The 15,492-nt window shown below is 37.8% G+C and overlaps 1 protein-coding gene across 1 annotated transcript; it reads left to right on the top strand.

The window, feature by feature from the left end:
- Positions 1–5,324: 5,324 nt before the first annotated feature.
- On the top strand, positions 5,325–6,266 carry LOC119804855 (olfactory receptor 51V1-like). Its single transcript, XM_038316624.1, has one exon. It carries the CDS (start codon positions 5,325–5,327, stop codon positions 6,264–6,266), a length of 942 nt encoding a protein of 313 aa, XP_038172552.1.
- Positions 6,267–15,492: the final 9,226 nt, after the last annotated feature.

Raw genomic sequence — 15,492 nt, 5'->3', positions numbered from 1 at the left:
ATACAGGAGAATTCCAAGAGCTGGAAGATTCTTCTATATGTTGAGCATCTAATTGCTCTTGTACCAGCTGTTCTAAAGTCTGTAACTTTTCCTCAGCTAAAGGCCATTGCTTTGTCCATACTGGTTTCTCAGTCAACCATTTTAGAGGCAGGGCTGTTGGTATCTCTGAAGGGCCTTCAGTTGCTTTGTGTTTTTGTACAGCCTGAACGGTTGGTTTCTGCCATCTGTAATATCTTTTTATGTTTTCCTCAGTAATATAGGCTCTAGAAGCAGCAAGAATGTTAATTTGGGTAGTCCATTGCTGCAATAGATCACAGCCCCATAAATTCACTGCAATATTGAATTGTGCCTTCTTATATTGAAATTCTGTCAGCCAATCTGTCATATCCTTTTGACAAAGTCTGACTGACACATTCATCAGTTTTAATTCTCTCAGATAATGTCTCAGCACCTACAGACAGGGACTGAAGTTTACGATCCAAATCAGCTGTTCCCTTCTCCACAGCAGTGTATTTCTCCTTAATAACAGAATGTACCTTTTCTAAATTTTGCTCAGTTGACAGAGTCATAATAGACAAAGATCTATTCCCTTCATTGAGAACTTTAAACTCTTTCTTGAGAAGGTTGATGTCAGTCTGAATTGTTTTTGAAATTACCTCAACCGTCTGAAGGTTGTCACTCAAAACAGTTGTTCCCTTTCTTAATTTTTCAACTTCTTTCCTAAGAATCCTGGTTTCAGTCTGTAAAGACTGTATCATTTTTCTATTGTCAAGCCATATTATGAAGAAAAAAACAAAAAGGAGAACCATGGTGAATCCTATAAACATCCAAGTGAGGGAAGCCTCATATGTGTCTTGAAACTTCTCAGCCATCGTGTAGTTAAAGAGGCTGTAGAAGCCTTGCATGGTGATATTGTCAGACATTTTATATCAAATCTATATTTATTTTTATTTATTTATTTTTTTAATTGAAAAAAATTTTACCTGTAATGACCGTTGCCTGCCAGTAGGTGGCGGGGTGCACCTAGATCCACATGGCTGGGAAAATCAGAACCGGAAAAAAATTCTGAAATAAATACTCAAAACCAGAGGTTAAACCACAGACTGTGTGCTGTGTGAATTAGAGTATGTCTGTAGTACGCAGGCACTGGGTAAAAGGTAGTGCTGGACCGGTAGGCGGCCAGGAAACCCGGCAGGGCCGAGGCCTGACTCAGCTGCCCACGGTGAGGGGGATACAGAGCAGTCACGTGCATGGAGTGGCGTTGTGCACCGGCCGTGCTGCTGTTGCTGCTAGGGGTGGGCAAGTCTGGCTGGTGGTCAGGGCCATGGCAGGTTGTGGGGGGCTCGAGCTCCCCCCATCCACTCCTCTCTTTCCATTTGGGGATGGGCAGGCCTCCCATGGATATGAACAAAGCCTGGCGAATCTAGTTGAGTCAGGACTGAGCTCCCCTCCCCAACTCCATATAAAGACTGCACAAATCAACCTAGCATGGGGAATAGGTACCCAAAAGCCAGTTCAAGTGCTAGGTACAGGTTCTGATCTTACTTCTAGGAGTCTCACAAACAGACCAAGTTACACAACTCTCACACACATGCAGAGGACCTGGGTTGGTCCCAAACAGACTCATTAAATGTTGGTCCAGAGTTCATGAGATCAGGTCACCTGTCCCTCTGGCTTCTCTCATCATGACGTTGACCACCCTGGTTCTTCCTATTCTTCCTGGTTCTCCTCCCTTTCTACAGCAGGATGCCAGGAGCTTGGTCCAGTGCTTGACTGTGGATCTCTGCCTCTGCTTCTGTCTTTTACTGGATGAAGGCTCTCTGATAACAATCAGGGTAGTCACCAATATGATTACTGGCATAGGTCAGTTTAAAAACCCTCTCCACCATTGCTAGGATTCTTAGCTGGGTCTATATATATTCCTGGGTCTATATATATTCCTGGGACCTTCCCTGTTAATAAATTTCTCCCAAACCCCAAAGTAATCCCCACAATCAAGCCATCTCTTTCACTATTCTCCCCCTCCATCCCATCCCCAATCCCTCAACCTCCCCTGCCCCAGCTCCCATTTTACCCAGGAGATCTCTTCTATTTCCCCTTCCCAAGGAAATACATGAGTCCCTCTTTAGGCCATCCTTGTTATCTATCCTGTCTGGGGCTGTGAATTGTAGTCTGGTTGTCCTTTACATTACAACTAATAATCACTTATGAGTGAGTACATACCATGTTTGTCTTTCTGGGTCTGAGTTATCTCACTTAAGATAACTTTTTTTTTTCTTATTCAATCAATTTGCCTGCAAATTTCATGATTGATGTTGACTTTCACTCTATATGCTGTGAATATCATTAGTTAATAAAGAAACTGTTTTGAGGCCTGTGATAGGGCAGAGTAGAAGTAGGTGAGGAACTAAACTGAATGCAGAGATAAAGAAGGCAGAGTCGAGTAAAGCTATGTAGCCCCACCAGAGACAGATGCCAGAAGAAACCTTGCCCGTAGGCCACAGCCACATGGCAATACACAGAATAATAGAAATGGGTTAAATTAAGATGTAAAAGCTAGCCAATAAGAAGCTAGAGCTAATAGGCCAAGCACTGATTTAATTAATACAGTTTCTGTGTGGTTATTTCAGGGCTAAGCAGCTTGGAACAAACATCCTCCTACAACACATGATGTCACTGTTTTTTACAGCTGAGTAATACATGACATTTTATAAATGTACATCATTTTTCTTATCCATTCTTCAGTTGAGGGGAATCTAAGTTTTTCCAGGTTCTAGCTATTAAGAATAATGCTTCTATGAGCATAATTGATTAAGTATCCCTGTGGTATGATTGCGCATCCTTTGGGTATATGCCCAAGAGTGCTAATGCTGGCTCTTTAGGGAGATTGATTCCCAATTTTCTGAGAAATTGCCATACTGCTTTCCAAAGTGGCTGCATAAGTTTTCAGTCTCAATAACAATGGAAGACTGTTCTTATTGCACATCCTTCTCCACATCGGCTCTCATCAGTGGTTTTGATCTTAGCCATTTGGCAGGTGTAAAATGGGATCTCAGAGTCATTTTGATTCACTTTTTCCATAAGACTATGAATGCTGATCAGTTCCTTAAAGGTCTTTCAGCCACTAGAGATTCTTCTGTTTTCTGTTTAAATCTATACCCCATTTTAAGTAGGATTATTTTGTATTTTGATGTCTAGTTTCTTGAGTTCTTTATACATTTTATATTTCAGCCCTCTGTAAGATGTGGCATTGGTGAAGACCTTTTCCCATCCTGTAAGCTGCCTTTTTGTCTAGTTGACTGTTTCGTTTGCCTTATAGAGGATTTTCAATTTCAGGAGGTCTCATTTAGTATTGTTGCTCTCAGTGTCTATGCTACTGTGGTTATATTCAGGAAGTTATCTCTTGTGCCAATACATTCAAGGCTGTCCTACTTTCTTTTCTATCAGGTTTAGTGTAACTGGATTTAAGTTGAGGTTTTTGATCTACATGAACTTGAGTTTTGTGCAGGGCAGTAGATATGGATCGATTTGTATTCTTCTACATGCAGGTATTCAGTTATGCCAGCATCATTTGTTGAAGATGCTTTCTTTTTTCACTTGTATAATTTCAGCTTCTTATACAATATCTAATTTTGTGGTCATATTTACTTACCTTTATAACTGAAAAAAACATTGTATTTGCCATTGATATTTTGACTGGCTCTCTGTTAAGAGAATACATAAATAAACTTGGTTTTCATTTTTATTTTTATTGTATTTATAACTTATCTTTTCTCAAAGGTATTATCTACATAATGATCTTTATCCTGAGGGTAAATACCAACCCAGGTGAAAGCAAGATTTAAAAATTTCTTACTTCTTCACAATATTAGATGCCCAGCTGTCAGTCCAAAGTCCATGAGCTCCCATTAACTTGGGTAAACTGTCTGTCGTTTTCCCAATCATGATCTTGATCCTTCTTGCTTATAGGATCCCTTCTCTCTCTCTTCAAATAAGCTCTAGGATGGGATGAGGTGGGGGGGGGCAGAGGTAGGAAATGGAGAAGAAACTGAGGTTATTATGTAAAATGAAAAAAGAATTTTTAAATAAATAATTTCAAGTTAAAAATATTGGTTTGGTGATGCTGGCTCAATCTTTAATCCCAGCATTTGGTGACAAATGCAGGTGGATCTGTGAGTTTGAGGCCAGTGTGTTCTACAGAGTGAGTTCCAGGAAAGCTAAAGCTACTCAGACAGAAACTTTGTTTCTAACACACACACACACAAAACCACACATAATGTTGAACATCTTCAAAAATTTAGAAGTGAAATTTCTTAGAAATTTTTTACTTTCACAACTGTAGAAATCTTTTCTTCTCTGAAGCTTCTATTGTACTCTGATATCTTAAGTTATTTTTAAGTTGTAATAATTTAGAAAATTTCATAATCAAAGAATACTATGTGGGTTTACTCATAAAGCATAACCAAATAATTGTATGTATGCATGCTCTTCTCTGTGATTAATATGGGAAACAAAATAAAAGGCCAGGTACAAAATGGTGTTTCTACTGTTGCTGTTTTCTTTTCTATTATGGTTACATTATTTTAAGAATATATGTACTTTGTCCCTAAATTGGTAACAAAGGCACAGCTAATATGCATATTGTAAAATAGTTGTTTCAGACTGTACAATTTAAAATTTGGGTCAATTATGTTATCATATACATGAAAAATTAACAAATGAAAATACCATGATATTCATAAAAAGGCAAAAGTCTCATAGAGAAGAGTTGCATGAAAAAAGAAGTGAAATAAATTTTATGTAGATGAGAAATTTAAAGATGTGATTATGGAGGCACAGCCAGAAAGTGCAGATCACCTGAAATCTTACTATTTACACATGACTGTTCATATTATTTAAAGACACAATATTTTCATGATCATCTGAACCTTGGAAGAAAGGGAAGGCCCAGATGTCACACCAGACAGGAGAATTCTCCTGAGGGTAATACAAACAAGTGACTGAGCACTGTCCTCCTTCAGGACTGAGCAGATTCCCAGCAGACTCCCAGCATCTAAATCCCATGATCTCATGGATGCTGTTGGTCCTGCACAAAACTCCCACTCTCCTGGCATCCCTCAGCATAAGCACTGCAAGGTCTGTGGCAAGACAATGGGGTTTGTGATGATAAACAAGAAAGAACTACGTATATATCTGGCTATTTATGTAAATTGTACCATATTTTGTTTTCTTTCAGAAAGTAGGTAGACGTTATCAGAAATTATAGGATTGAAAATTTGTGTGATTCACAAAATCTTTCCAAAGATATTTTCACTCTTTTACCAATGTCTGCTCTCTCTGTCACCAACTCCAGTAGCTCCAGGTTTGCTTTGACTGGGTTCCCTGGTTTAGAGATTTATTACCTCTGTCTCTCTGTCCCCTTCTCCATCATCTATGCAATGGTGTTCCTGGGAAACTGCATGATACTGCATGTGATCCGGACTGAGCCAAGCCTGCACCAGCCCATGTTCTATTTCCTGGCCATGTTAGCCCTCACAGACCTGTGCATGGGGCTGTCCACTGTGCACACGGTGCTGGGCATCTTTTGGGGCCTCATTCAAGATATCAGCCTCGATGGCTGCATTGCACAGGCTTATTTTATTCATGGTTTGTCCTTCATGGAGTCCTCTGTCCTCCTTGCCATGTCCTTTGACCGCTACATTGCCATTTGCAACCCCCTACGCTATTCCTCTATCCTAACCAATGCCAAAATCATGAAAATTGGAGTGGCCATCTTATGTAGGAGTTCTATGCTCATTCCTCCAGTCATCATCCGCTTGAAGTTCTTAAATTACTGCCGGCCTCATTTCCTTTCCCACTCTTTCTGCCTGCACCAAGACTTAATTCGAATGGCCTGTGGTGACATTCGTTTCAATAGCATCTATGGTTTAGCCCTGGTAATCAGCAACCTGTTGCTGGATTCAGTACTCATATTAATGTCATATGTTATGATTCTGCATACAGTTCTAGCCATTGCTTCCCAGGAGGAGAGAATGAAGTCTTTACAGACTTGTGTTTCTCACATCTCTGCTGTTTTGGTTTTCTACATCCCCATCATTGGTCTGACCATGGTGCACCGCTTTGGGAAGCACCTCTCTCCACTGGTTCATGTTCTCATGGGCAACATCTACATCCTTTTCCCACCCTTGATGAACCCCATTATATACAGTATCAAGACTCAGCAGATACGAGTGAGGATTCAGAGATTGTTCCTGAAGGGAACCTAGGATCTTAGATCTGCTGTGAATATATTTGAAAATCAACTTGCTGATTTAACAGGGGTAAGATTCAGTAAGCATTGTAACTAGATGTACTAACTGTCTTTTAATGATGCTTCTCTTGCTTTAAATCCTCTCATTTTCTCATAGCTGTTTGTAAGCAAGTGCAATTGACTTCTATCATGTTGTAGTTAACTTTTCAAACTAGAATATGCAAACAATATATACTCAAAATTGTCTTTTAAACCTGTTTTTATTTTTTAACTTTTGTAATTAAACATTTATATTACTTCTACTTTACTTTTTGTATCAAGTTGATTTACTCATAAAATCCATATCTTTGTGGCCAGTTGCACATGTTTATTTCTTCTTACATTCATTATGAAGCTTAAATTTTTGGTTTTAAAAGCATTTGATGGTTTTTATAGAGCAGTCATTATCTTAATACTTTTTTGTTCATCTAAGCAACATATTTATATAATATACAAAATCCTAATTACTTCAATAACTTTACATGTAATAATTAAGCAGCTTATGAACCCCAACTGTCTTGTCACTTAACTATAGTTAAATAAACCAAAGAAGCAATGTCAGTGTTTTGTTGTCCACACCCACAGCTTCCCATAGAGCTACCCTATAGATGGTAACAGTCACTCCTCTCAAAACAGTGACTGCTGTAGGAAGACTATTTAAATCCTGTGAAAATATCCTTTGATTTATATTTTCTCTGTCTTGAGTCTCCAGTAATAGTTACAACATTAGCCGGGCGGTGGTGGCGCACACCTTTAATCCCAGCACTTGGGAGGCAGAGGCAGGAGGATCTCTGTGAGTTCAAGACCAGCCTGGTCTACAAGAGCTAGCTCCAGGACAGGCTCCAAAGCTACAGAGAAACCCTGTCTTGAAAAAAACCAAAAAAAAAAATAGTTACAACATTATTGTGACTATTTAAAAGAAATAATCATTTAACTTTACATCTTCTTAAAAACTCCGAGGTAGATATTATTCTTTATTCTGTAAGTAGATTTTCAATCAGTCATGTCAAATTCTAAGGTGCATTTTATGAGAAGAGTTAGATATAGTTTATGCTTTATTTATTTTCTAGTCAAATTACCATGCCTTTTGGTTCCTTTGTGTGCTTCTTTTAGTTTAAACTGGTCTGAAAGTTGATACAAAACACTGACTAAAAAGCAAAAGTCCACAAATACCAAAATGAACCAATATGATAAGGCATGAATCATCCCTTTATTAATACAAACCTTCCTTAAGATATTTATATTATTTACAATTAAAACATTATAAAATGTTAATACAACATGTATCAAATAACTTAAAACAAGATCATTGAGATATAATTAGAAACAACCTGATTATTATGAAATGTAGATATAAAACTTGAATGAGTATATAGGAATACATTTAGAAAATTGTGTTACCATCATGAATATTTTACCATAGCCAAGATTTCTGCCATATCCCAGCGTTTCCCACCTGCTATTGCACTCCCTCATATTCATAGTCACACCTGTTTCTGTCTTACAGCTTTGATGTTCATAAAGTCCTGTAAATCGCACTGTACCAGTCTAACTTGTTCTGCATCCTTCATTTCACTTACAGCAGTGTTCCTCAGGTAGTTATGACCCACTCCTACTAACTGACAGCTCCAATTTTCAATATTATAACTTCACTATTATGAGTGAAAACAGCCTTACTACAGGAATAAAGTTATATTCTGCTATGGCTAGTAAATCATAAGTCTCAATGTCTCTACATAAAATCATTAAGAAAAGGAGTTTAAAGTTATTCAAAACTAATGGTGAGACCATTTGGTCTGAAATTAGCATTTCTGCTATAGTTGATATTATAGATTACTACATAATTATGTTCTTATTATGCTTGTACTTTATTTTAATGTTTTTCATATTACAGGTTAAAAATTTTAAAGTTGTCAAGAAACCTATAAATAGAAAGCAATTTGGCACCATTATTTTTGAGCATATATTACAACATAACCAATTCTGCTGTAGTAATATTTTCATTTTATTATCTAAATTTTTCTGTGAAGGCCTTTCTGTTTGCTACTTGCTCTTGTATTGCTAACTGTTCATCATTATTCTGTTTAGATGAAATATTGTTTAGAACTCCAATTTTCCCTCTAAGACTTAGCCATACTTTTAAAATTAAAGGATGTCTTTTTTAAAAAAAATATAATGTATTCTTCTCTCATACATTACATCCTGACTGCAATTTTCCCTCTCTTCTCTTCTCATTATCTTTTTCAGCTCCTTTTCATCCCTCCAGATCCACTTCTCTGATTACCTTCAAGAAAGGACCGACCACCCAGGGTCATCAACCAAACACACATAACAAGATACAATAATAATCTAAATTAATTAAATGACCTTTCTGCCCAGCAAAAGTAAATAATTTGTGCTATAGTATTCCTTTCCTTCACAGGTCTCTTTAACTCAAACCTACGTGCACCTCTTGTCATGAGCACCAAAATAAAAGATAATCTCTCTCTTCTAGGATCCTATGAGAGGACCAGTGAAGCCTGCATCTTCAGTATGATGCTGCCTAGATTACCTAGTTGACATTTACATCTTGCTTCTCACCTTGGGAAAGTGAACATTTCTGTGACCTCTGCTGAACATCAGTAGCTTTTTTTTCTTCTGTATTTAGTGACTCATTTGTAACTTTGATCCTTCTCAAGCCTTGAAACCCACTTTCTCTTGCTTTTTAGAGATTGACATTTGTATCAGGATCATTGTCTAAATACAACCCCTGCTCAAGTTCTCACAGCCTGGGCACATTCAGGAGTGGGAAGTCCCCATGCTTTGTTAGTTTCCTGCAGGCTCCTTATACTTTGGAAGGAGAGAAGAAATGCAGGTTTCTTTCTCCCTTTCCCAGACTAGCCATGCTACTTGGGCATCAGCCCTACATTGCCTCTCTGCGGTGGCTGATATGGCATGCCAGGGGATATCCTTTACCTAGTAAAGTGGAAAATAGTGTATTAGTAAATCTGTATATTCGATGCACATTGAATGTTTATCTTTTCAAAGCCAAACAATGTAAACAAGAGCAATAAAATGTCCAGCCAAACCTGAGAAACTGAATTATTGTTTCTATTACCTCTCTGCATCTGTGTCTCCTTGCATCTTTTGATAACAAAAGGATTCTCATCGGTCGCCTTTTTCTCTGTTCTCCATGTCAGTTTGCTCACGATCCCATTCTAGCTTTCACTGCAGTGACAACAGCTAGGGCAGCAGGACCTAGAAACAGGAAAGTCAATTCCTTTCAAAGATCAAAAAATATTTGCAATTAGAAAGTACATGGAATGTGTATCAACTTTATACATACATATATATATATATATATATATATATATATATATATATATATGTGAGCAAAGTCTGCTTCAACAACATCTATGATTATGGTAAATTATATTATTTATGACAATTTCTATTTATGAAGTAAAGCTAAGTCATGTTTATTGTTTATTTTATTTTTGAGATTATGATATCATTTCCCTTTCCCTTTCTCCCTCCTAACGTCTTATATACCGCTCCTTGCTCTCAAATTTGCAATCTCTTTTTCAATAATTGTTACTTGCATTTAGGAATATATTTAGGAATATATATATTCCTAAATAGAACTTGTTCACTCTCTATAATGTTACCTGTAGGTACATTTTCATGGCTGGACACAATATTGGCTAACAAATTGGTGTGTCTTTCGCTGGGAAAAATGATTTCTCCTTCTCTCAGGATTCCTTAAAGTAAAGTTGCCTTTACTTCTTTGTGACGATTGAGACATATAGACTTCCCTCATCCATGTTGGCATATTTATTGCTTTTATTCAGATTATGCAATTTGGGCCGGAATGTTATGAGACTTTATGGGTATATCTTCTGACATTAGTGAGAGACACAATCTCATAGTAAAATCCCTTATACTCTTGCTCTAACAAGTTGTCTGCTCCATCTTCTGCAATGTTCCCTGAGCCTTAGGTGCAGGAGCTTTTTTGCAGAGGTATCCATTGATACTGAGCTCCACAGTTCCACATTAAGATTGGTTATGATTTTCTGTGATGGTCTCTGTCTGAAAGACAAATTTCCTTGATGGGTGGTAAAGAGCATGCTCATTTATAAATATAAGGGAACACTTAGTGCTTGAACTGGTTTAAGACGGGTCAGTGGGATGTTCTCCATGATCCATGATATGACTAGCTCTGCTAAGTAATTTTTAACACATGCTATTAAATATAGAGGCTTTTAAAACAACTGCTGATTCCATGGTTTGTAAACCTCCATCACTTAGTCTCAGAATCTAAGTGTTATCTGTCTCATGCTGGCTTCTATTTTTTTTCGTTTTCTTTTTGTTTTGATTTTTATTGAGCTCTACATTTTTCTCTGCTCCACTCACCTGCCTCTCTTCACAGTCCTCCAAAGTCCCCATTCTCCAAATTTACTCAGGAGATCTTGTCTTTTCTACTTCCCATGTAGATTAGATCTATGAATGTCTCTATTAGGGTCCTCATTGTTGTCTAAGTTATCTGAGATTGTGATTTGTGGGCTGGTTTTCTTTAAAACCACTTATGAGTGAGTACATGTGATAATTGTCTTTCTGGGTCTGGGTTACCTCACTCAAAATGATGTTTTCTAGTTCCATCCATTTGCCTGCAAAATTCAAGATGTCGTTATTTTTTTCTGCTGTGTAGTACACATTTTCCTCATTCATTCTTCAGTCATGAGGCATTTAGGTTGTTTCCAGGTTCTGGCTATGATAAACAGTACTGCTATGAACATAGTTGAGCACATGTCCTTGTGGCATGATTGAGCATCCTTTGGATATACCCAAAAGTGATATTATGGGGACTTGAGGAAAGTTGTTTCCTAATTTTCTGAGAAATCACCACACTGACATCCAAAGGGGCTGTATCAGCTTACATTCCCCCAGCAATGCAGAAGTGTTCCCTTTATCCCACAACTTCTCTAGCATAAGTTGCCATCAGTGTTTTTGATCTTAGCCATTCTGTAAGATGGAATCTCGGAGTTGTTTTGATTGCATTTCTCTGATGACTAAAAAGGTTGAGCATTTCCTTAAGTGTCTTTCAGCCATTTTAGATTCCTTTGTTGAGAGTTCTCTGTTTAGGTCTGTACTCCATTTTTTTGTTGGATTATTTGTTCTTTTGAAAACTCAAGTGCAAATGGATCAAAGATCTCAACATAAAGGCAGCCACACTGAACCAAATAGAAGAGAAAGTGGGAAGTACACTTGAATGCAGTGGCACAAGAGACCACTTCATGCTGGCTTCTTAGAACTTACCCTTTTCAACTTTGAATAAAAAAAGTCAATGAACAACAGAAAAGACTACAGTGCGCGCGCGCACGCGCGCGCACACACACACACACACACACACACACACACACACACACACAGAGAGAGAGAGAGAGAGAGAGAGAGAGAGAGAGAGACTGTATTCTCTTTGTCTGGGTTCCTACTGAACCATTCAGACATTAACTCTCAATCCCCTTCTTGTACTGGGATCAAGATCACCCATTTGATGACTAAGGATGTTGAAAATTTCCTTAAGTGTCTTTCAGCCATTTTAGATTCCTCTGTTGAGAGTTCTCTCTTTAGGTCTGTACTCCATTTTTTATTGGATTATTTATTGTTTTGATGACCAAGTTCTTGAGTTCTTTGTATAATTTGATGATCAGACATCTGTCTGATGTGGGGTTAGTGAAGATCTTTTCCCATTCTGTGGACTGTTGTTTTGTCTTGTTAACCGTGTCTTTGTGTTACAGAAGCTTTTCAGTTTCAGGAGGTACCCATTTATTAATTATTCCTCTCAGCGTCTGTGCTGCTGGGATTACATTTATGAAGTGGTCTTTTGTGCCAATGCGTTCAAGTGTATTTGCCAACTTTCTCTTCTGTAAAGTTCAGTGTGGCTGCCTTTACGTTGATGTCTTTGATCCATTTGGACCTGAGTTTTGTGCATGGTGATAGATATAGGTCTATTTTCCTTCTTCTACATGTTGATATCCAGTTATGCCACCACCACTTGTTAAATATGCTTTCTTTTTTATTTGATATTTTTTGCATCTTTGTCAAAAATCAGGTATTTGATGGTATGTGGATTAATATCTGGGTGTTCAACATACTTAGTCATCAGAAAATGCAAATCAAAACAACTCTGAGATTCCATCTTACACCTGTAAGAATGGCTAAGATCAAAAATACTGATGACACTTATGCTGGAGAGGTTGTTGGATAAAGGGAACATTTCTGGCATTGCTGGTAGGAATGCAAGCTGGTACAGCCCCTTTGAGTGTCAGTGTAGTGATTTCTCAGAAAATTAGGAAACAACCTTCTTCAAGTCCCATAATACCACTTTGGGCATATATCCAAAGGATGCTCAATCATGCCACAAGGACATGTGTTCAACTATGTTCATAGGCAGCATTGTTTGTCATAGCCAGAACCTGGAAATAATCTAAATGACCTCACTGAAGAATGGAAAGGAAAATGTGATACATTTACACAATTGGAGTACTACACAGCAGAAAAACATAACAACTTCTTGAGTTTTGCAAGCAAGTGGATGGAGTTAGAAAACATCATTTGAATGAGGTAACCCAGACCCAGAAAGAAAGACAATTATCAGTTGTACTCACTCGTAAGTGGTTTTTTTAAACATAAAAAACCAATCACAAATCCCAGAGAAACTTAGACACAATGAGGACCCAAAGAGAGACATTCATAGATCTAATTTACATGGGAACTAGAAAAAGACAAGATCTCCTGAGTAAATTTGGTGCAGTGGGGACCTTGGAGGACAGTTAAAGGTAAGGGGAGAGGGCAGGGAGTGGAGCGAAAAAATGTAGAGCCCCAATAAAAATAAATAAACAAAAATAAAAGAATTCGAGAAAAAACAAAACAAAACAAAAAAGATCACTCATTTGTCTTGACTTTGTCATGTAATACTTTGAAGGTGGCTAGTTTTTAAAATGTTTGTTGCATGAAACCTGTTTTTGTAAACATAACTTTTCATTTTTAAACAAGACTTATTTTATTTTATCTATATTTATGTATGTATATATCCTGTGTGTATGGTGTATGGGTTGAGCCTAGAAAAGATGCTAGAATACTGTTTTGTTTTTTTTTTTTTTTGTTTTTTTTGTTTTTTGTTTTCGAGACTAGGGTTTCTCTGTGGCTTTGGAGCCATGTCCTGGAACTAGCTCTTGTAGACCAGGCTGGTCTCGAACTCACAGAACTCCGCCTGCCTCGCCCTCCCGAGTGCTGGGATTTAAAGGCGTGCGCCACCACCGCCCGGCGATGCTAGAATACTGAGAGTTAGTTTGTAATCATCTGGCATGTGTACTGAGAACCCGAACTTCAGTCTCAGCAAGAGAGAAAAAGTGCTCTAAACTTCTGCACCTTATCTCTAGCCTCTTGGTGTGTGCCTGAAACTGAATTAACATGGGTATTCAAGAGCAAAAAATTGAAAAACAAAAACCTAAGTGTCACGGAAACATGTAGGCCAAAATTGATCGATTGCTATGTAAAACTAAGACAGTCATTGTAAGGATATTTTCTCACTTTTACTGTGAGTATTAGAACAAAAATTAAGTCGTATCCCCCAAACTTGAATATTAGGCTTTTCTGTTGATATACTATTTCAGTGTTTTTCACTAATACCTCAGGGTTATAATGGATAAAACATGGCGTGATGTCACGCACTATATTCTAAAAACAGGGCATTCCATATTCTAAAGCCCCATACTAGAATGTCATGACAAATATGTTATCGTTGTTCGATCTGAAAATTTACCTGATGGCACTGATGGCAATTATCTATTAAATTAATTTTGAATAGATCAAACTTATGATATTAAAATAATTTTGACTTTAAAAATTTGTTTTTACTGAAATCAAATATAAAAACATAAAAGTACATTTATTGACAGGTTGAATGACTCTGTATGGAAGTAAATGTCACTGTGGGCTAGGCTGAACATATTAAACATTTCTCAATGTATGTGTTTTGCATTTTAGAATAAAAGAGAAACAAAGAGAAGGTAACCCACATACATAACAATTAAATAATATGAACAATTTTTATGGAGGAAAATGTATAGATTATAATACATGTGATCAAAGCTATTTTGACTTTATAATATAGATTCTAGATAATTATCAAGCATTAATTATCTTGATTAAAATTATAAAAAATAATAATAATACTGACCTTGAACCAAAGACACATAAACTTTAGAAGTTAACATTTTCTTTTTGTTTTACTAATAATTGTTATATTTTTTGGTGTTGTTTTGTTTTTTTTTTTGCGGGGGGGTGGTGACAGGGTTTTCTCGGTAGCTCTGGATAGATAGCTCAGCCATTAAAGGCTAGGCTTACAACCAAAAATAAAAATTGTCATTCTTTCTCATTTTTATAAAAATTTCCATCTCCTCCTCTCCTCCTCCCCCTTCCCTCCCCTCCCTGTCCACCCAAACCCCCCACTCCCTGCCCTCTCCAAGCCAAAGAGCCATCAGGGTTCCCTTCACTATGTAAGTCCAAGGTCCTCCAACCTCCCCACTAGTCCAGAAAGGTGAGCAACCAAAATGACAAGGCTCACGTGAGCCCGTCCATGCTGTAGAGTTCAAGTCCATCGCCATTGTCCTTGGTTTCTCAGTCCTCCTCCACTGTCAGCCATATTCAGAGAGTCCGGTTTGGTCCCCTGTTCCATCCAGTCCCCATTCACAATTGGACTTGGTGGTCTCCAGTTAGATCTGTCCACCGTCTCAATGGGTGAACGCACCCCTCACGGTCCTGACTTCCTTGCTCATGATCTCCTCCTTTTTCTCCTCATCAGGACCTTGGGAGCTCAGTCTGGTGCTCCTATGTGGTGGCTCTGTCATTTTCTCCATCCAACGCCAGGTGAAGGTTCTATGGTGATAGCAAGATATTCTAGAGTATGGCAATAGGATCTGGACATTTCTGGTACCCTCTCCTCAGCTGCCCAAGGAAACTAGATGGGGGCGTCTTCCTGGACACCTGAGAACCCCTCTACAGTCAGGTCTCTGCCAACCCTAGAATGGCTCCCTTAATAAGATATATAATTTTTTGTTCCCATATCCACTCGGGTGGATATGGGAAAATTGTCATTCTTAATGCTACCAAATATATTTCTACTATATATTCAGATGCCCTTAAATTCTATAGTTCTGTGG

Source organism: Arvicola amphibius, chromosome 1 (assembly GCF_903992535.2).
Source record: "Arvicola amphibius chromosome 1, mArvAmp1.2, whole genome shotgun sequence".
Taxonomy (NCBI): Eukaryota; Metazoa; Chordata; class Mammalia; order Rodentia; family Cricetidae; genus Arvicola; species Arvicola amphibius.
This window is presented reverse-complemented; position numbering and strand designations above follow the sequence as displayed.

What these genes read in the sequence shown, in the direction of transcription:
- LOC119804855 (XM_038316624.1), top strand. Translation starts at nt 5,325, where the DNA reads ATGTCTGCTCTCTCTGTCACCAACTCCAGTAGCTCCAGGTTTGCTTTG.